This window comes from Cucurbita maxima, unplaced genomic scaffold (assembly GCF_002738345.1).
Source record: "Cucurbita maxima cultivar Rimu unplaced genomic scaffold, Cmax_1.0 Cma_Scf00033, whole genome shotgun sequence".
Lineage (NCBI taxonomy): Eukaryota > Viridiplantae > Streptophyta > Magnoliopsida > Cucurbitales > Cucurbitaceae > Cucurbita > Cucurbita maxima.
The window spans coordinates 225849-244318 of record NW_019272049.1 but is presented as its reverse complement, the minus strand read 5'-3'; the positions used below and the strand labels follow the sequence as shown (position 1 = coordinate 244318).

Sequence of the window (18470 nt, the reverse complement as noted above, 5' to 3'; positions counted from 1 at the left end):
AAAATTAAAAAAAAAAAAAAAAAAAAAAAAAAAGGTAAGTAATAGTAGATGGACAAACCATAAGCGTAGACTTGAAAGTAGTGTGAAGGATGGACTTCATCGTCATATTAGGAATGGATTGGTTAGCCGAAAACTATGCCAATATATATTGCCACAAGAATCAAGTGTTATTTTCGCCACCAACTGGACCAAACTTTAAGTTTAAAGGAACTTGTACGGGAGTCACCCCAAAGATAGTGTTGATGATGAAAGCTAAACGCCTAATACAACAAGAAGGGTGGGTTATACTAGCTTGTGAAGTAGATGTAAAAGGAAAAGAGAAGACGGTAGATACGGTACCAATAGTAAACAAATTCTCAATGTCATTCCAGAAGATTTAACAGAAGTTCTAGGAACTGGACCCATCTCTAAAGCACCGTACCGCATGGCCTCACCATAATTAAAGGAAATTAGAGTACAACTACAAGACCTACTAGACAAGGGTTTCATCTGACCTAGTGCATCCTCTTGGGATGCGGCGGTGTTGTTTGTGAAAAAGAAAGACGGTTCAATACGCCTTTGTATTGACTACAAGGAGTTAAACAACAGAACAGTAAAGAACAAATTCCCACTTCCTCGCATCAAGGATTTATTCGACCAGCTTTGAGAGGCAACATTATTTTTCAAGATAGAACTTCGATCAGGCTATCACCAGATTAAAATCAAGGAAGAGTATGTGCAAAAGAAAGCCTTTTGAACAAGATATGACCACTACAAATTTGTAAAAAAGTCATTTGGCCTCACCATCGCCTCATCTGTGTTCATGGAGTTAATGAACCAGGTATTCAAGAAATGTCTAGACACGTTTATCATCATGTTCATAAGCAACATCCTAGTATACTCAAGGAAGGATCGAGAACATCAAGAACACCTCCAAAAAATCCTAACTATCTTGAGGGAAAATAAATTGTATGCCAATTTCTCCAAATGTGAATTTTGGCTTCGACAAATCTCATTCTTAGGACACATGGTGTCTAAAGAACGGATTTCAGTAGACCCCACTAAAATAGAAGTCATCACTAAGTGGGAACACCCGACTACAGTCACATAGTCTCACCTCTTACACAGTTAATGAGGAAGGGTGTACCTTTTGTATGGAATGATAAATGTGAGGCCAGCTTCCAAGATTTCAAACAAAGACTAGTATCAACCCAAGTGCTCACGGTGCCAGAAAGCTCAAAAGGATACGTAATCTGCAGCATGCATCCAAGAAGGGATTAGGGTGCGTATTCATGCAACACAGTAAGGTTGTTGTGTATGCATCACGTCAACTGAAAGAGTATGAGAAAAACTATCCTATGCATGACCTTGAATTCACTGCAATGGTGCTCACATTAAAAATTTGGTGACACTGCCTTTATGGGGAAAAGACCCAAATCTACACCGACCACAAAAATCTAAAATACTTCTTCACCCAGAAAAAACTGAACATGAGGCAACGAAGGTGGTTGAAATTAGTGAAAGACTATGATATGGATATCCAGTACTACCCTGGAAAGAAAAACATAGTCGGAGATGCCCTAAGTCATAAAACCGCACACTTGTCAACCCTCATCACTAGAGAGTCACGAGTACAAGCGAATTTTGAGTGAGCAGACATAGTTGTAGTAACTATAGGAGTCAGCACAAATGGCTCGACTCATAGTGCAACCCAGGCTTAGACAAAAGATTATCGATTCCCAATAAGAGGACTCAAGCCTAAATAAGATATTGAGTCAGCTAACAACAGGACCAGTGGATAACTTTTCTAAGTCATCAGATGGTGGATTACTATGTTAAGGACGGTTATGTGTTCCAATTGTGGGAGAATTGAGGAATGAAATATTGATGGAAGGACACAACTCACCATTCTCTATACATCCAACCGGTACCAAGATGTACCAAGACCTGAAACAATACTTCTGGCGGCGAAGTATAAAAATGAAATAACATAATTTGTGAGTAAATTCCTAGTATGCCAACAAGTAAAATCTCCTAGGTAGAAAACATGGGGATTATTGCAACCTCTAAGTATGTCAGAGTGTAAGTGGGAGAATATTGTTATGGAATTCATAATGGACTTACCCAGGACATTAAATCTGGGCAATTGTCGACAGATTGACAAAGTCAACACACTTCGTACTGGGCAAGACAACATTTAAAGTAGACAACTAGGCTCAACTATATGTGAAAGAAATCGTGAGGTTGCATGGAGTTTCAGTGTTGATAATGTTAGACTGAGACCCCCGCTTTACGTCGGCATTTTGGTGAGGACTCCAGAAAGTGATGGATACTCGACTCGACTTCAGCACTGCCTTCCATCGTCAAACAGATTGTCAAACGGAGCGATTAAATTAAATTTTAAACAACATGCTACGAGCATGTGTTATGGACTTCACTGGAAGTTGAGACACCAAGCTACATCGAATGAAATTCTCGAACAACAATAGCTTCCAAGCAACTGTCAGAATGGCACCGTTCAAAGTGTTATATGAAAAATGGTATAGATCCCCGTTGTGCTAGAATGAAGTAGGCGAATGAGAATTAGTGGGTGCACCGCACAAAGCAAGGATGTGCACCGCACAAAGCAAACAAAAGAGCTACGCATATGTAAAACGTAGGAACCTAGAATTTGAGGTAAGAGACATGGTATTCTTGAGAGTGACTCCTAGAGTATTTTGAGGTTTGGACGTAAGGGTAAGTCAAGTCCTCGTTTTATTGGACCTTTCAAAATCCAAAAGAGAATAGGTCCGGTAGCGTACAAGTTGGCCTAACCACCCTCTCTCTCAAGCGTACACAATGTATTTCATGTATTCATGTTAAGGAAATACATGACGGACCATACGCACGTGATAGACTATGAACCTCTTCAAATTGAAGAAGACTTGAGTTATGAAGAAAAATCGATAAAGATCTTAGCTCGAGAAGTGAAAGCTTTATGCAATAGGAACATCGGCTTTGTCAAAGTACTTTGGGGGAACCACCAAACAAAAGAAGCCACGTGGGAGAAGAACAAAATCTTCCCCTTTGTGCCAGTAAGAGTGTGTTACAAATGGTAGCGGATAATATCTGCTAGCGATGGATCTGGGTTGTTACAAATAGTATCAGAGCCAGACACCAGACAATGTGTCAGCCTTCTCACTGTTCCCCAAAGGGGGGGTAGACACGAGGCGGTGTGCCTGTAAGGACGCTGGGCCCCAAAGAGGGGTGGATTTGGTGGTGGTCCCACATCGATGAAGAAAGGAATGAGTGCTAACGAGAACGCTGAGCCCCGAAGGGGGGTGGATTGTGATGTCCCACATTGGTTGGGGAGGAGAACAAAACATCCCTTATAAGAGTGTGGAAACATTCCCCTAATAGACGCGTTTTAAAGCCTTGAGGGGAAGTCCAAAAGGGAAAGCCTAAAGAGGATAATATCTGCTAGCGATGGATCTGGGTCGTTACAATAACAGACCCTATTCATTTGATAACTACGAGCCCCTTCACCTTAATGAAGATTAAGTTATGAAGAAAAGCCTACAAGAATTCTAGCTTGTGAAGTGAAAGCCCTTCAGGGATATTACTTTCATCAAAGTACTATGATGGAATCATCACATTGAGAGTAGGAGTGTGAGTGTGAGTTTGAGACTTTCGAGGATGAAAGTTCATTTTAGAGGTAAGTATTATGATAATAACAATAATAAAAACATTGTCAGAACTCTCGATAAGCAAGCAACCTTGAATTATGCCAAAGGCAAGGTGATTCCATTAGAGAAGATATTACTTGATACACAAATACGAAAAACAAAAAAATACTCGAAAACACCTCAAACTTATATAAACTTAAGCATTTGAATGTGTTTGTCATAAAGATATATCATTACAGGTTCCTTCTACTCAAAAAGCGTTCGTAGTCAATTTCATCTATAACGCCCCTATTTTTCTTACCTAAATTAGAGACATCACCATATTAATGTCTTGAATGATATATGCGGAAATCTGAAAGTAAACCATTTTCAAATGACCCCATAGACTTACACAAAACAAGAAAACAGAAATGGCATAGTCTTTGAATACGAAAAACCAACTATAAACTAGACTAATAAAAAAACAATGCCTACTACTGCCTTAGCTTGACTTCCATGGTCATTTCAGCATTCATCGTCATCCGTGCAAAAGTGTTTTACCTTTACTTAAACAATATAAGGGTAGCACGTGACTTGAGTATTTTAATAAATACTCAATAAGTCATCCCACTGTTGAGGTTAGTAACACAAGCGCACACATAACATGATTGAGACCTATTCTTTAAAACTGTAATATGACCTTAGGCTCCTTCCAATTTCGGGTAGATTGAATATGCAGTACTTTCCCACACATGACCCACGTACATGCACGTGGACCCACCAAGCAAACTTGTATACATACCCTCTAGGCCTAACTTGGTCGGGCACAACACGTTAACACATCACCGAACACCGCAGGAAAGGAAAGGCCCAACAATATCATGGAAAACATAAATATCGAAGATATGCATCCATACTAGCATAACATAACAAATAAGTATCCCGATGTACATGACATACATGCATGCATGAGGTCTCTATGATTTTCATTCATAGCATAAAATTAACATCATTCTCTTTTTCCTTTCATCCATGACATAGTACATATATGCATCATGTATATATATGACAGTCATCACATGATCCATCACATATCTTTACATGGCAATATATAACATGACATACATAATAATTCATTTCATTTACAACATGGCATAATGGATACCACATACATACATATCATAGCATCATATGTCATTACATAGAACACATGCACAACATAAATTATGCACTATCATAAATCATTCAATTATCTAACTCCAATAGTAAGGTCACTCTTGATTAACTTAAACTGTTGTCACCAATTTATGGTTAAATGAAAGTTCAATTTTATCCTTTGAAATCCAAATCAACGTATATGAGTCCATGTCATCAATTTCAAAGTAAAATAAATTGGATGAGATTAAGAATGTGCGTCAAATCCATAAAATAAAAAGAAATAAAATTAAAAAAAATGGAAATAAATTGAATTTTCTTTTTCTAAGTCTACACCCTGCGGACATAAATTTCCCCTTTCTTCCTCCCTCCTCGGAAGGCGTTGAAATGGCACTGGAAACTCAGAGTCTCTGATTTTATCCCAACTGCTTGCCGTCGCCGGAATCCACCATCATGGAATCTAGCGTACTGGAGACGATCGGTGTCGAGATCATCGGTGTCATGTCTCCGGTTTCAATCTGTATGCTTCTCGTTGTTTTATTGGTCTATTCCCTCTCTTCCGCCGACCCTCTCGCCTCCGCTCCGATTCGCACCGCCGCGAATCTCGTCTACCTTGAGAGCCCTTCCGATTCCGCCGCTCAGAAGCTAGAAGGTGCCCTTCTCAATGCTTTGGTCTTCGTCATTCTCATCGCTGTTGTTACTTTCCTTCTCGTTGTTCTTTATTACTACAACTTTACCAATTTCTTGAAGAATTACATGCGATTTTCTGCGTTTTTCGTGCTTGGTTCCATGGGAGGCTCCATCTTCTTGTCTATTATCCAACATTATTCTATACCGGTTGATTCGATTACTTGTTTGATTTTACTGTTCAACTTTACGGTGGTGGGAGTGCTGGCGGTTTTCTCAGGAGGAATCCCTATCATCATGAGGCAATCGTATATGGTGTTTTTGGGTATAATTGTGGCTGCTTGGTTCACGAAGCTGCCTGAGTGGACTACTTGGAGTTTGCTTGTAGCCTTGGCTCTTTATGATTTGGTGGCTGTTTTGGCACCTGGTGGACCTCTTAAGCTGTTGGTGGAGTTGGCCTCGAGCAGGGACGAAGAGCTTCCAGCTCTGGTATATGAGGCTCGGCCTACAGTCTCGAGGGGTTCAGAGAATCGGGGGGGATTGGGACTGTTGGTTGCCGGAGTCTCAGATTCTGGATCAATAGAGCTTCAGGCACTTCCTGATAACAATTTGAACCGTAATGGGAATGAAAATCTGCGTAATTCCGACCGCCCTGCTGCAGACTATCAGAATTTTCAGAACGAAGTGGTTGAAAGAAATGGAGATGAAGGGGAGAGGTCGCCATTAGTAAGTTACTTGCGAGAAAGACAATCATCAGATAGCGGATCATCTGGATATTCAACTGAAGTTCTTACTCCAGAAATGCGTCGACACTTTGGCAACAGAGAAACTGAAATCCTTATAGCTGAGGAATTGTCTCCTCTGGTTGAATTGCCACAGTCGCGAAACCAGAGAGAAACGGCAAGGGCTGTCCATACTGAGGTTATGAGTAGAGGTATTAGGCTTGGTCTTGGGGACTTCGTGTTCTACAGTGTCCTCGTGGGTAGAGCTGCAATGTATGATCTGATGACAGTCTATGCTTGTTATCTTGCTATCATCTCAGGACTTGGATGCACTCTCATTTTGCTATCCGTTTGCCATCGAGCTCTGCCTGCACTTCCCATATCCATCACTTTGGGTGTCATGTTTTACTTCTTGACTCGGTTAGTTATGGAGCCGTTTGTTGTAGGGACTGCCACAAATTTAATGATGTTCTGATTCTACCTTTTTTTCGAGAGTTCAAATCCCATTGTAGAGAAATGTGATATGATTTCATAGGCACTGGATTTAATGACACTGGAAGTGCATATATTCATATAGAGTCCCTTTTCTCCTTGTGCATCTGCAAGTGTTTCGATGGTAGATTTTAAGCTCAGCAATGCTCACAGGTCACCATTTCTAAACTGTTTACAGAAACTATTATATGTCATCATAGTGATTTTTCAAATTCTCAATTTGATTTCAGTTACTCTTTCTTCGTTACTTGTATTCTTTGTATATTTGCGTTTCGTTCTCTGTTCATACAAAATTGAGATGATCCTGAGTCTAAATTTCACATACTACTTTTATGTTTGACTGAACGAAAAGTGCAGGAGTAGAAAATAATGGGGTGAGTCTTTTGAAATTTCTTTAGAATGCCTATGCAGCAAAATTACATGACTCGCTTCCATCTTGGTGCTATATTGTTATTTATTTATTATTGTTGTTGTTATTATTATTGTTTATTTAACATTTTTTGTTTATTTTGTTGATGAAAAACAAATGTTTCATTGATATGATGAAATATTCAAAAGGGGAGAGTTACTAAAAGGTCCTCCAACTCATCAAGAGTTCATTTAGACTATAATTTGTAGAAGGGGTGAAAAATCATTCCTGTTGTTACTTTATCTCCAAATACACCAAATGGAGGCTCTAATGAGTAGGGCCAGAGAATTTCCTTTTCCTTCTTGAAAGGCTGCCTCCAATAGCTCCTGTAGAAGGTCGTTAGTGTCCTGTCGAGTAGGAGTTGCCATTCAATTATTCCAACAATATATCTCCAGAATTTGCTAGCAAATTCGCATGAGATAAACAAGTGTTCCTGTGTTTCTGCTTCTTTACAGCACACTTACACCAGCTGAGGCCTGAGGGAAATGGTTAGATGAGGATGAGGCTGCCTTCTTTGGATTGCATCTTGAGTATTAATGGTCATGTGGCTGATCACCCAATAAGAAAAAATTATCTTCCTGGGATATCTGTCTTTCCATATTCCATCATGAAAAGAGCTTCTGTGAGCATATTTAGATTTTTTAAGCTCCGGGATCATGCATTTGAAAGAAAAACTAATTATGAATTCGTGGGGGTGGGAGATGTTGAGTAGCTTTTGTGGAAAGATGTTACATTTGGTTAATTCTTCCTTCAGCAGAGTTGTTGTTGTCAATGACTTGATATAGAGTGTTTCCTCCTTTGTGTCATTTTTCTGTTCTCAAGGGGGAAAGTTACTGTATCAGCTGTCTTATAGATTGTGAGTTGATAAGCAAAAGAAGTTATTAACCTACAGCAATTTTAGGATAATTATTTATTAGTTATTGATTTGAAAGTTTAGGAGATAAGATTTAGTAGTTATTGATTTGAGGAGGAAGTTTAGGAGATCGATCGTTATGTTATTTTAACAAAAAAAAAAAAAAAAAATCAGAGAGAATTAATAAAGCATAAGTGCTTAAAGTTCCTCCATTCAAAAGCTCTCTCCCCTCAAATTGTTCTTCTGCTTCTGTTATTTGTTTCAACATATTTCGATCGTGATCTATTTCCAACATAGATTGGGTTGTTTCTCTCCCCTCAAATTGTTCTTCTGCTTCTGTTATTTGTTTCAACATATTTTGATCGTGATCTATTTCCAACATAGATTAGGTTGTTGCCTAGTATGGCTTGCGTGTTTTCAAGCTGTTTCTCTCCCCTCAAATTGTTCTTCTGCTTCTCTTATTTGTTTCAACATATTTCGATCGTGATCTATTTCCAACATAGATTAGGTTGTTGCCTAGTATGGCTTGCGTTTTTTCAAGCTCAAGCAGGTTTAAGCTGTGTCTACATCAAGGAACTGACAGAATAGGCGTGTTTTCTGGAGTTTGCTCTCGCCCTAAACGAATGAATTGACGGAGAGGAAAAAAATTAAGAATAGGCTTTGGGTAGCTTTTAAACATCAAAAGTGCATTTGAAATGATCTTTTGTAGTCTGTGATTTTCTATAGAAAAAGAAAACTAGAAAAGGAATCAACTTGTGTAAAATAGTTGCTTCTTTCCACTGTTTTTTTTTTCTTTTTGTAGTATACGCCCGAACAGGTAACATGCAGCTAGATCGATTTCTTTGCAGGTCAATAGATTTAAGGTATCTTATAATTGGCTTCAAATATAGAATTACTTGTCTATGCAATATCACTTCACATTGTCTGTGAAACCTTGCATCACACAACAGGAAAAAATTGTTGATAGTAATGACTTATTTTTCCTGCAGTTTTCTTGGAGAGTGGTCTGTACAAAACTTTTTTTCTTCCTTTATCGTGGCATAGAATATGAGCAGACGTGGATGTTCTTATCTTGTTATTTCTAATTTGTATAAACTCTCTCCACCGTTAGGGACATTCCTACATTTGCTTGTACAGATGAAAGAAGATATTTGCAAAGCGGGCTTATTTTCAGGTTGGTATAGCCTCTTTTTCTGATTCTTCTGTTCTTTTTGGTTGTTGGGTCCCTTTTCTTGCTGCAGAGTGTTTTAAATCCCTTTACATTCTTTCATTCTTCTTAATGACTTTTCTGTTCATTAAAAGAAAGTCTATTGAAATGCAGAAGTTTCCTTCTAACTACATGTGCCGGTTGTTATGTTCGGTCATTCCCGGTCTGTTAAGGCATTGTTGGTATTTGCTACTAATTTTGTAACAGTTCAAACCCATCGCTAGCAGATATGATTCTTTTTCTAACTACATGTGCCATTATAACTGTTGTTATGTTCAGTCATTCCTTGTCTGTTTAGGCACGGTTGGCATTTGCTACTAGTTTTGTAACAGTTCAAGTCCATTGCTAGCAGATATTGTCCTCTTCTAATTACATGTGCCATTATAACTGTTGTTATGTTCGGTCATTCCCGGTCTGTTTAGGCATTGTTGGTATTTGCTACTAGTTTTGTAACCGTCCAAGCCCACTACTAGCAGATATTGTCATCTTCTAACTACATGTGTCATTATAATCGTTGTTATGTTCAGTCATTCCCTATCTGTTTAGGCATTGTTGGTATTTGCTACTAGTTTTAAAACAGTTCAAGTTCACCGCTAGCAAATATTGTCCTCTTCTAACTACATGTGCCATTATAACCGTTGTTATGTTCCGTCATTCCTTGTCTATTTAGGCATGTGCCATTATATTCCTTGTCTCTTCTAACTACATGTGCCATTATAATCGTTGTTATGTTCCGTCATTCCTGGTCTATTAAGGCATTGTTGGTATTTGCTACTAGTTTTGTAACAATTCAAGCTCATTGCTAGCAGATATTGTTCTCTAACTACATGTGCCACTATAACCGTTGTTATGTTCAATCATTCCTTGTCTGTTTAGGCATCGTTGGTATATACTATTAGTTTTGTAACAGTCTAAGTCTACTGCTAACAAATATTGTTCTCTTTGGACTTCCCCTCAAGGTTTTAACATGCATCGAGAGGTTTTCACATTCTTATAAAGAATTCTTTGTTCCTCTCTCCAACCGATTCGGGATCTCACAAGTTTCCTCCTAAAACTTCTGTTATATGTATAAATTTATAAATAAATATTACTGCCAACGGAAAGTGGATAATCTCATTTGGGTAACTGCTTATTACTGCAGGAATCTTTTACTTTTCACAAATTCTCTACATCAAGTTTGTTTCTTTACGGAGTCTACCAACTCTTTGTAACCGCTCAAGCCTACCGCTAGTAGATATTGTTTTTTTTAACTTTCCCTTTTGGGTTTCCACTCAAAAGTTTTTAAAACGCGCCTGCTAGGGAGAGACTTCCGCATTCTTATAAGGAATGTTTCGTTCTCTTCCCCAACCGATGTGGAATCTCATTCTTATAGGTCCGTCTAAGTTATTAGAGCAAGTACATAAGGTAGATTTTAAGTGACGTGTGAATACCGAAAGTTAGATTAGTTTTGCCAGTGGGTAGCCTCAAGGCTGTTCCCAACACAACCACTTAGGTCTTTTTAAAGGGGCATGCAACACACCGACATTTAGAAGCAACATATCAGATTGCTTTTTTAGGCCATGTTACCCTATTCTTTTCTGATTAACAGCTAACTTTTCTTATGGATGGCCATCAAGATTCATCAACAAGATCTCTTATTTAGTTTATGCAGTATTACTTGATATGTTTTATTTGATTTAATAGCCTTTGTATTACTGTTTATGTCGGCGTGATTATAGGATATAAGTTTCTATTTAACTTTTTACGTATGATGGGGTGTAAATGTCAACGTGGCAACGTCGAAAAGTTTAATATATAAATGGGCGAGCTCACATGACATTCTTCCTACCATTGCCCTCTTCCTTCTTTTCATTTGTCCTCCTACAATGTTCGGTCACACTTTTTTTTAGGTTAAAAAGACGCTATCAGTCTCTAAATATTCGTAAAAGTAACAATTTAGCCTTTAAATTTTAGTTTGTCACGATATAATTCTTGTGAGTTAGCATGTAACAATTTGGTTTCTATACCTCAAATTTCTTACGAATATAGATTAAGTAGGAACCAATATGTTTATAAATTATAAAGAATAAATTGTTACATAAGTTGATGGAATTTTTTAGGGTAAGAATTAAGCATTTAGAGACTCGACTAAATTGTTCAAATTTGAAAGTGCATATATTAAATTGTTACGAACTACAATTTACGGATTAAATGGTTAATTTCGTGAAACTTTCATAATAGTTGGTTGGCCTTAGTCAAACTTCCTAATTATTTAATAGTTGCTTCGAAATTACGCCGCAACCTTTAACTTCACCTATATCAATTCATATCACATTTATACAACACATTAATATTTTAGTCTAGCTAAATCATGAAGATTATTTCCAATATAAGTTCTAAAAATACCTAAAATTGAGTAAACGGAAGTCTTAGTAATACGAATCCAACAACTGATCATTTGCATGGACTCGAATGAGCAATTATAAGAAGCATAGCAAAGAAGATTTAAGTATCATATCAATAAACGAATTAGTGGCAATATTTGGTTGTTGAATTACATTTAAGGTTATTTATGTCATTTCTTATTTTCTTACCAGTGTATTTAATAGCTTTTATTGGTAGTTTGTTGGTAGTTGAACTACATTATCTTTAAATTATCTTTTTGCCCTACATGAAATATAAAAACTTTGTGTTTGTAACCCTTTAGGTGTTATGTTTCTTTCAAACTTTGCTTTAGGTTTGATGTTTAAACCGATTAATTGGATTAGTCATGATCAAGCAAATTCTTGAGTGAGTCATCTTGGTATCTACGATGTTGGGTTTTATGTCCTAAAACGTATAGTTTGTAAACAAAAACATATTCTATTTTCAATAAAGTTATTATTGTTGTTTATTCAATAAAGATTGTTATTGAATAAAGTGAACTTTAGATCATTAATCTAAATTCAATAAACTAAGAACACTCTGACTATAGTATGATTACTTGAACTATATGTAGAGACATAAGAGTTGATCAAGTTCAAGTGTATAGTTAAAATGATCTATAGTATAAGGATAAGACTGAGTACATTATTCTAGGGACACTATGGATGCAGCTCACTTTTGTATATGATATAAACAATGTGATCACTAAAATTGTACATGTGGAGACATGTGAGTGGAGGCGTCCTATGCAATGAGTATTGCATAAGATCGGATCATGAAGAAAATCACTCTCACTTTATATTGTCGTTTACTGTTGAGACTGATTTTCTTTTCATTCGATGACCTAGGTAACTCGATCTTAATTCTGAGCTAACCATGAACTCCTGTTTATTCGGAATTATCTTTAGATTTGCATGGGTGAGAGTGGCTCAAGTTCGCCGACTCAATAGGCCTCCCGTTTCAAGGGTAAGACTGGGTAAATGGCTGGGGACGTGGGGTGCAAGATGAAATTCACTCCTACCCACTTTTAGGGATAGAAGAGAGGTAGTTTCCTTAAGTACTGACTCCACGCCTTGAACAAGGGTTAGACCACAAACCAATTGTTTATTAGAGGATTAGTGAGACATAAGAAACAATAATTAACTACAGGAGTAAAACGGTAAATTGACCCAGCTCTAGTTACGAACAACCTGTGAAGAATCGACTTACTAATCATGGTTATATCAAATGGACAGAAATATATCTATAGTGAGGGGAGTGCAACTACTAGGCTATAGTGGAGTGTCCTAGTAGTAACGAATGTTGGTTAACAAGGTTAATGAGTTTAACCGGTTAATCTTGGATCGTTGGAGCCCATGATCTATAGGTTCATTAGGTCCCTCTGCTAGCTCATATCGAACTAAACCATAGAACAGTGTGACGAGTGAGTTCAAAGTGTTTGAATTCAAATTAGGGAGAATGCGCTATATATATACGATATATTTAACCGCATTTTTGTTTTATTTATGAATTAAACAAAAAAGAGAGAATATGAGATATTTAAATAAGATTTAAATATCTTAATCAAATATGTGTCGGAATTAATTGAGATTGACATTTGAATTAATATTAAATATTAATTAAATAGTTTAATTAATCATTTAATGTTACTCTAATTTGAAATTAATTATTTAAATTAATTGTTGAATTAAAACGAAGAAAGTCAAAATGTTGGCTTCATTTTTTCCATGTTAGTGGAATTTTGAGGTGTCAAAATTTGGTTTAACCAAACTTGCATGCTTGACAAATAAACCCCACAGGTTTGAGTGGAATTTTGAGTGTCAAAATTTGGTTAACTCAAACATGCATGATTGCCACATAATCCCAAACATTTGAGTAGAATTTTGAATGTCAAAATTTGGTGATCTCAAATTTGCATAAACATGCAAACATGACTCTTTAAATAGAGTGATCATGGTACATGGAAGGTCTTCTTCCTTGAAAAAGACCGTGAGAAAATTCTCACAAGCTCTCTCTTCATATATACAAAATCCTTCCCAAGTTTAGTCACTCACCGGATTCCACAATCTCGTTCTAAGGCCGGAGGATAGTGGAGAAGACACTAGTGGTGGTTCGAAACCGGTTCATGAGGAAAAAGAAATTTGAACTACAAAAGGTTAGTATTCAAATCCATTAAGTTTTAATACTTATGAACATCTAGTTATTTACTATAATTGATATTCTAAAAGTGTCTAAGATCCAAATTGTTTCCGTATGTGTTAAATTAACACCATCAGCAACATGAATGAAACCTATCATTTAAAACTGTCTTCTCTTACACGGTTTTTCCATCGAAAAAAATTAGATGTGTATTTACTTTTCTACACACGACCCACACGTGCAAGCATAGGCCTACCAAGTAGGCTCGCACACCCTCTCGGCCTATTATGATCTAGTGTCTCTAGTGCTGTTGTCGGACACTCGGAGGAAATAGCAACCGTTGTAACTTCATGATAAGCATGATGATCATTTCCATTTCATAGTATACACGTTTGTGCTCATTATAAAAGGAAGTATCCCAATGCACGTAAACATACAATCATATCATAGTATAACATGGCATTTCATAGCATATCATAATCTTACTTGGCATATCATATAACTAAACATATTACACATATGACACGTGCAAGGCTACTTAGCACGTGTCATCATACATAAACTAATTCTTCCAACCAAACGATGTAAAGCCACCTACTTGATTAGGTTAATTTGGTGTCATTAATTTATCTTTAACGAAGGTTTGATTCTGTCATTTGAAATCCAAGTCAACCTATATATATGAGCCCGTGACATCAGTTTCAAGTTTGAACTTCTGCAAAACTATTTCTCTAATTTACAATGGTCAATGTGTTAGACTTCGTGTGTACATATTATTTTTTTTTATTAAAGATCTCATTTTCTATTGATAATGTTTTAGGGAAGACTTTAATGAGTCACACGATACAAAAGAATCTAGGTTATAATATCGATGCTATATTATCCTCTGACATTTCAAAATTCAATTCATTTTTCATACTCATCCTTATTTTTTCCAAAAAAATCTTAAATTAAAAAAAAATATATGTCAGTACTATCTCGTATTACGTGGATCACAAAATCCAAATATCGTGTATATTGGTGTAACTTGACATTGAAAAAAAAGAAAATTTTGGATAATCGAGCTAATGTGACGACCTATTCATAAGACAATCCTTACTTCAGTAGAACTGATCCGAGAATTTCTATAAACGATGAACTGATTCGAGAATTTCTATGATTAACCATAAACTAAGTTTCTCTCGAGCCCAATGAAAGGGTAAAGTCTTATTGTTCAAATTCCGAAATCTGCATGTAAGTTTATATCCCAACTAAAACGGTAGGGGTTGGGTTGGATTGGATTGATCACGTTTTTTTAAAACTCTTATTATAAAGTGAGACATATCAATCGTGTTACCAATATATGACATCTAACTTTATTATTATACTATTATTTTCTATGATTATTTTAATAACTTGATTTTCATATTTTTAATAATATCAACTTTAAAAATAAAATAATTAAAATTATTATAACAAATTAATAAGATTTTAATTAAAAAATATATATTTTTTTTTTTAACACGAACTATAATCTTGATTTGATTTTTATTTATTTATTTATTTTTAAATATGGTTTATCTACTCATATATTTAATCTTAGTAAATATAAATACATAATTAAACTAAGCTTTAATTATTTTTAAATAATAAATATGAGGAATGAGAATTTGAATTTATTTAATTTAATTTAAGCAATAAAATAAAAAGGGGATTAGATTTTAGGGCTTTGTATGATCGTTCATTTCCATCTTCGCAAATCGGAAAATGTCAGAATTGCCAGACGAGCTATGGAGCCAAATTTTGGAAATTGGTGTAAAGAGCTATGATTTCACTTACAGAGATCTCTGTTGCATCTCCATCTCTTCTCGTCGACTTCGCCGCCTCTCCGACGACGAATGTCTATGGTCTCACCTTCTCTCCTCCGATTTCCCTTCATCATCTTCTTCTTTTTCATCCTCCCACGCCTCTTCAAAGTTCCTTTACAAACTCAGGTACAGGGAACAATTTATGAACTGCACTATATCTCTGATTTTTTCTTTTTTGTCTCGTGTAATGGCGTTTGGATAATCTGATTACGATCGGACGAATTTGTATGTTCGTGTTCCTTTCCGCTTCTGGACGATGAATGTTTTTTTTTTTTTTTATGGTTATTGTTCTGGTCAGGTTGGAGAGAGAGAGGTATAAGATGGCAGAGAAGCATAGGAGAGCAGTGTTTAGAAAGAATAACCAAATAAAGGGGCATTTTAGAAGGCTTGAAGAATTAGAGGAAGGGTTGATGGAGGAGACCAAGAAATTGACAAGGACCTTGACGGAATTGTCTAATTTACGCACGGTCAGGTAGTGTTCAGCAATTAATTCAAAATTTCAGTTTTATTCTCTGTTCTTTCCTCGTTTGATGATTTAGAAGCTGCTGGAAATGAGGGAAAATTGAGTGCTAGAGTCCTAAATTTTCCATTTGAACTTGTGTTCTTGTGCAACTTAGTTGATTGCAATTAGTAAAATCGTTGATTGGAATTGTTGAGTATTATTCTGGACAGTGAGTAAAATGTCAAGTGTGGTTTGAATTCAAAAATTTTTAGATAAGATAATTGTGTTTGGTCGTCTCAGGGAAGCATCAGTAGCTTTGAGAGTCTGGCAGCCAGAGGTCATTAGGGCAAGGCAAAGGCAAATTGTCGAACAATGCAGCGTGTCTGTTGATTCTCGCTTGCGGACTCTCGATATGGAGCTCAAGCTTTGTGAGCTACAAATTTCCATTTCTAGGAAAGCACTTGTAAGTTTTAGATGTTGAAACGTTATTTTCCATTTGATAACAACTGCAATTTTAATTTGTAACACTGCTTGCAACAGAAAGCTGAAAAACAGAGACTCGACGTAGCTAAAGAAGAGTTAGCTTCATTGAAGTACCACCCTCTAAAGTATTATCATAGATTTGTAGATAGCAGTAGTAATGAACCTGGCATCAAGAGGGAGGTCAGAGGATGTACTAAATGTAAGATCCTTGCTTGTTGCTTATACTTCAAATTTTCCGATCGCGGGTTTAATTTTTTTTGTCATCTCCATGATGGTTTTGTTACCAAGAAATCTAACTGCTTGTCCCCTATTTGTTCATGAATCCTAATGCGTGCACTGTTCTCTATTAGAAATTTTCTTCGTCAACCATTGTCACTGTTTTCACGTTGTGTTAGAATCTCTCCCAGTTTACTAGATAAACTTGTTAGGATACTTCGTAATTCATATAATGAAAGTTTCCCATTGTGACCATACAACGATGCTCGTTATTCGTTGGTGAGTTATCCGATGTCTGGAACTTGATGATATGTTTGATCTTTGACCTCCATAAGTAACATATATATAGAGGTGGGGGGAGGCTTTTCTCTTGTGATTGATTTGTGATTATGTTGGATTGTTGCTTGTTCTATATTTTATATACATGATTGGTTAAGACGTAGACATGTACATACTGTAAGAGTTCAAGCCCTCTCTAGTAAATATTGTCCTCTTTTGGATTTTTCTTTCAGACTTCCTCTCAAAATTCTTAAAACGCGTCTTTCAGAGTTGTGCGGCGGAATTGGTACTCATTTGGGGAGAAGAACGAAGCATTCTTTATAAGGGTGTGGAAACTTCTCCCTAGCAGACCCGTTTTAAAAACCTTGAAGGAAAGCCCAAAGAGGACAATATCTGCTAGCGGTGGACTTGGGCTGTTACATATACTCTATTTTTTGTTTTCATAAATAAATTTGTAGACAAAACTAGCGGTGGACTTTGTGCCTTAACTCTTTTCGTTTAATCTAACTGTTGTCACATTAATTGGTTTGTTCTCTTGTGGTCATTTTTAATTTCTAGTAGGAATTTCTCATTTGCAACTCAACCTTCATGACTCAGTATTATTTATACCTCAACTTTCACATGCCCTACTTCGATAATCTATTCTCTGTTCTGGCCCATATTGGTACCGTTTCCTTATTAGCTAAGTCTCCATATGTAACATGTATGTTGCCTGTTTGCATAAAATCCAAGTGCGAAATCGTACTGATATGATAAAACATGCTTGATTGTCAAATTTTTTCTCAGAGCCAGGTTAAACAGTTACGGAGCTCGTAACTACCAGAGATAGCATTGCCAGTTGAAGAACGAGCCCGACTCATAGACCATGGCTTGGTTTGGAACTACTAAAGACTGGTTATGCATTAACTTGAGTAGCTGAGATGAGTGTAACTATCAGGTGTTCTGCAGTAGGGTGCAGAGTAATAATAAGATTGAGTCATACATTTTAGTCAAATGGGCAATTTTAGAAATAAGTATGAGGAGCTTCATTAAGTTTATATCATTATCATGAAGCTCTAGACAAATGGAATATTATCTCTGACCTCTTGATCGATGATATATGTCTTAACTAGTTAAGTTATGTTGAAATTTAAGCTTCTTTAGTGAATTTTAACCTTTTGATCGATGATATATGTCTTAACTAGTTAAGTTATGTTGAAGTTCAAGCTTCTTTAGTGAATTCTAACCTTTTGATCGATGATATATGTCTTAACTAGTTGAGTTATGTTGAAGTTCAAGCTTCTTTATTGTTGATCTCTATTGTTTACACCATTTATGATTCCATTTTCGAAGAGTCGGAATCTCATTTTGCGAGATTGATATGTGAGTAAGACTATTAAATATACATTGAAGGAATACATTGAAGGAAGAGAGAGAAAGGATTGAAGTTCAAAGGCCCTCTTCCCTTTTTTCCCATCTTTTTAGGCAGAAAATCATAACCACAGAAGAAGAAAGCCTCAGCCATTTCACCTTTTTGCTTCCTGACTTTTTGTTAATATTTCTTTGTTTTTTTTTTTTTTTTTTTTTTTTTTTT

General features: G+C 36.3%; 2 protein-coding genes across 2 annotated transcripts in view; both read left to right on the top strand.

Moving 5' to 3' along the window:
• Positions 1-5116: 5116 nt before the first annotated feature.
• LOC111467203 (presenilin-like protein At1g08700) lies at positions 5117-6848 on the top strand. Its single transcript, XM_023112029.1, has one exon. It carries the CDS (start codon positions 5232-5234, stop codon positions 6600-6602), a length of 1371 nt encoding a protein of 456 aa, XP_022967797.1. The 5' UTR covers positions 5117-5231; the 3' UTR covers positions 6603-6848.
• An 8486-nt stretch (positions 6849-15334) lies between these two features.
• LOC111467269 (F-box protein SKIP24) overlaps positions 15335-18470 on the top strand; it is an 8332-nt gene continuing 5196 nt past the window's right edge. Inside the window, exons 1-5 of the mRNA XM_023112127.1 lie at positions 15335-15603; positions 15776-15949; positions 16220-16382; positions 16460-16601; positions 17684-17992. Coding sequence (XP_022967895.1) covers positions 15377-15603; positions 15776-15949; positions 16220-16382; positions 16460-16601; positions 17684-17685 — 708 coding nt within the window. The 5' untranslated portion in view covers positions 15335-15376 and the 3' untranslated portion in view covers positions 17686-17992. The remainder of the gene's footprint in view (positions 15604-15775; positions 15950-16219; positions 16383-16459; positions 16602-17683; positions 17993-18470) is intronic.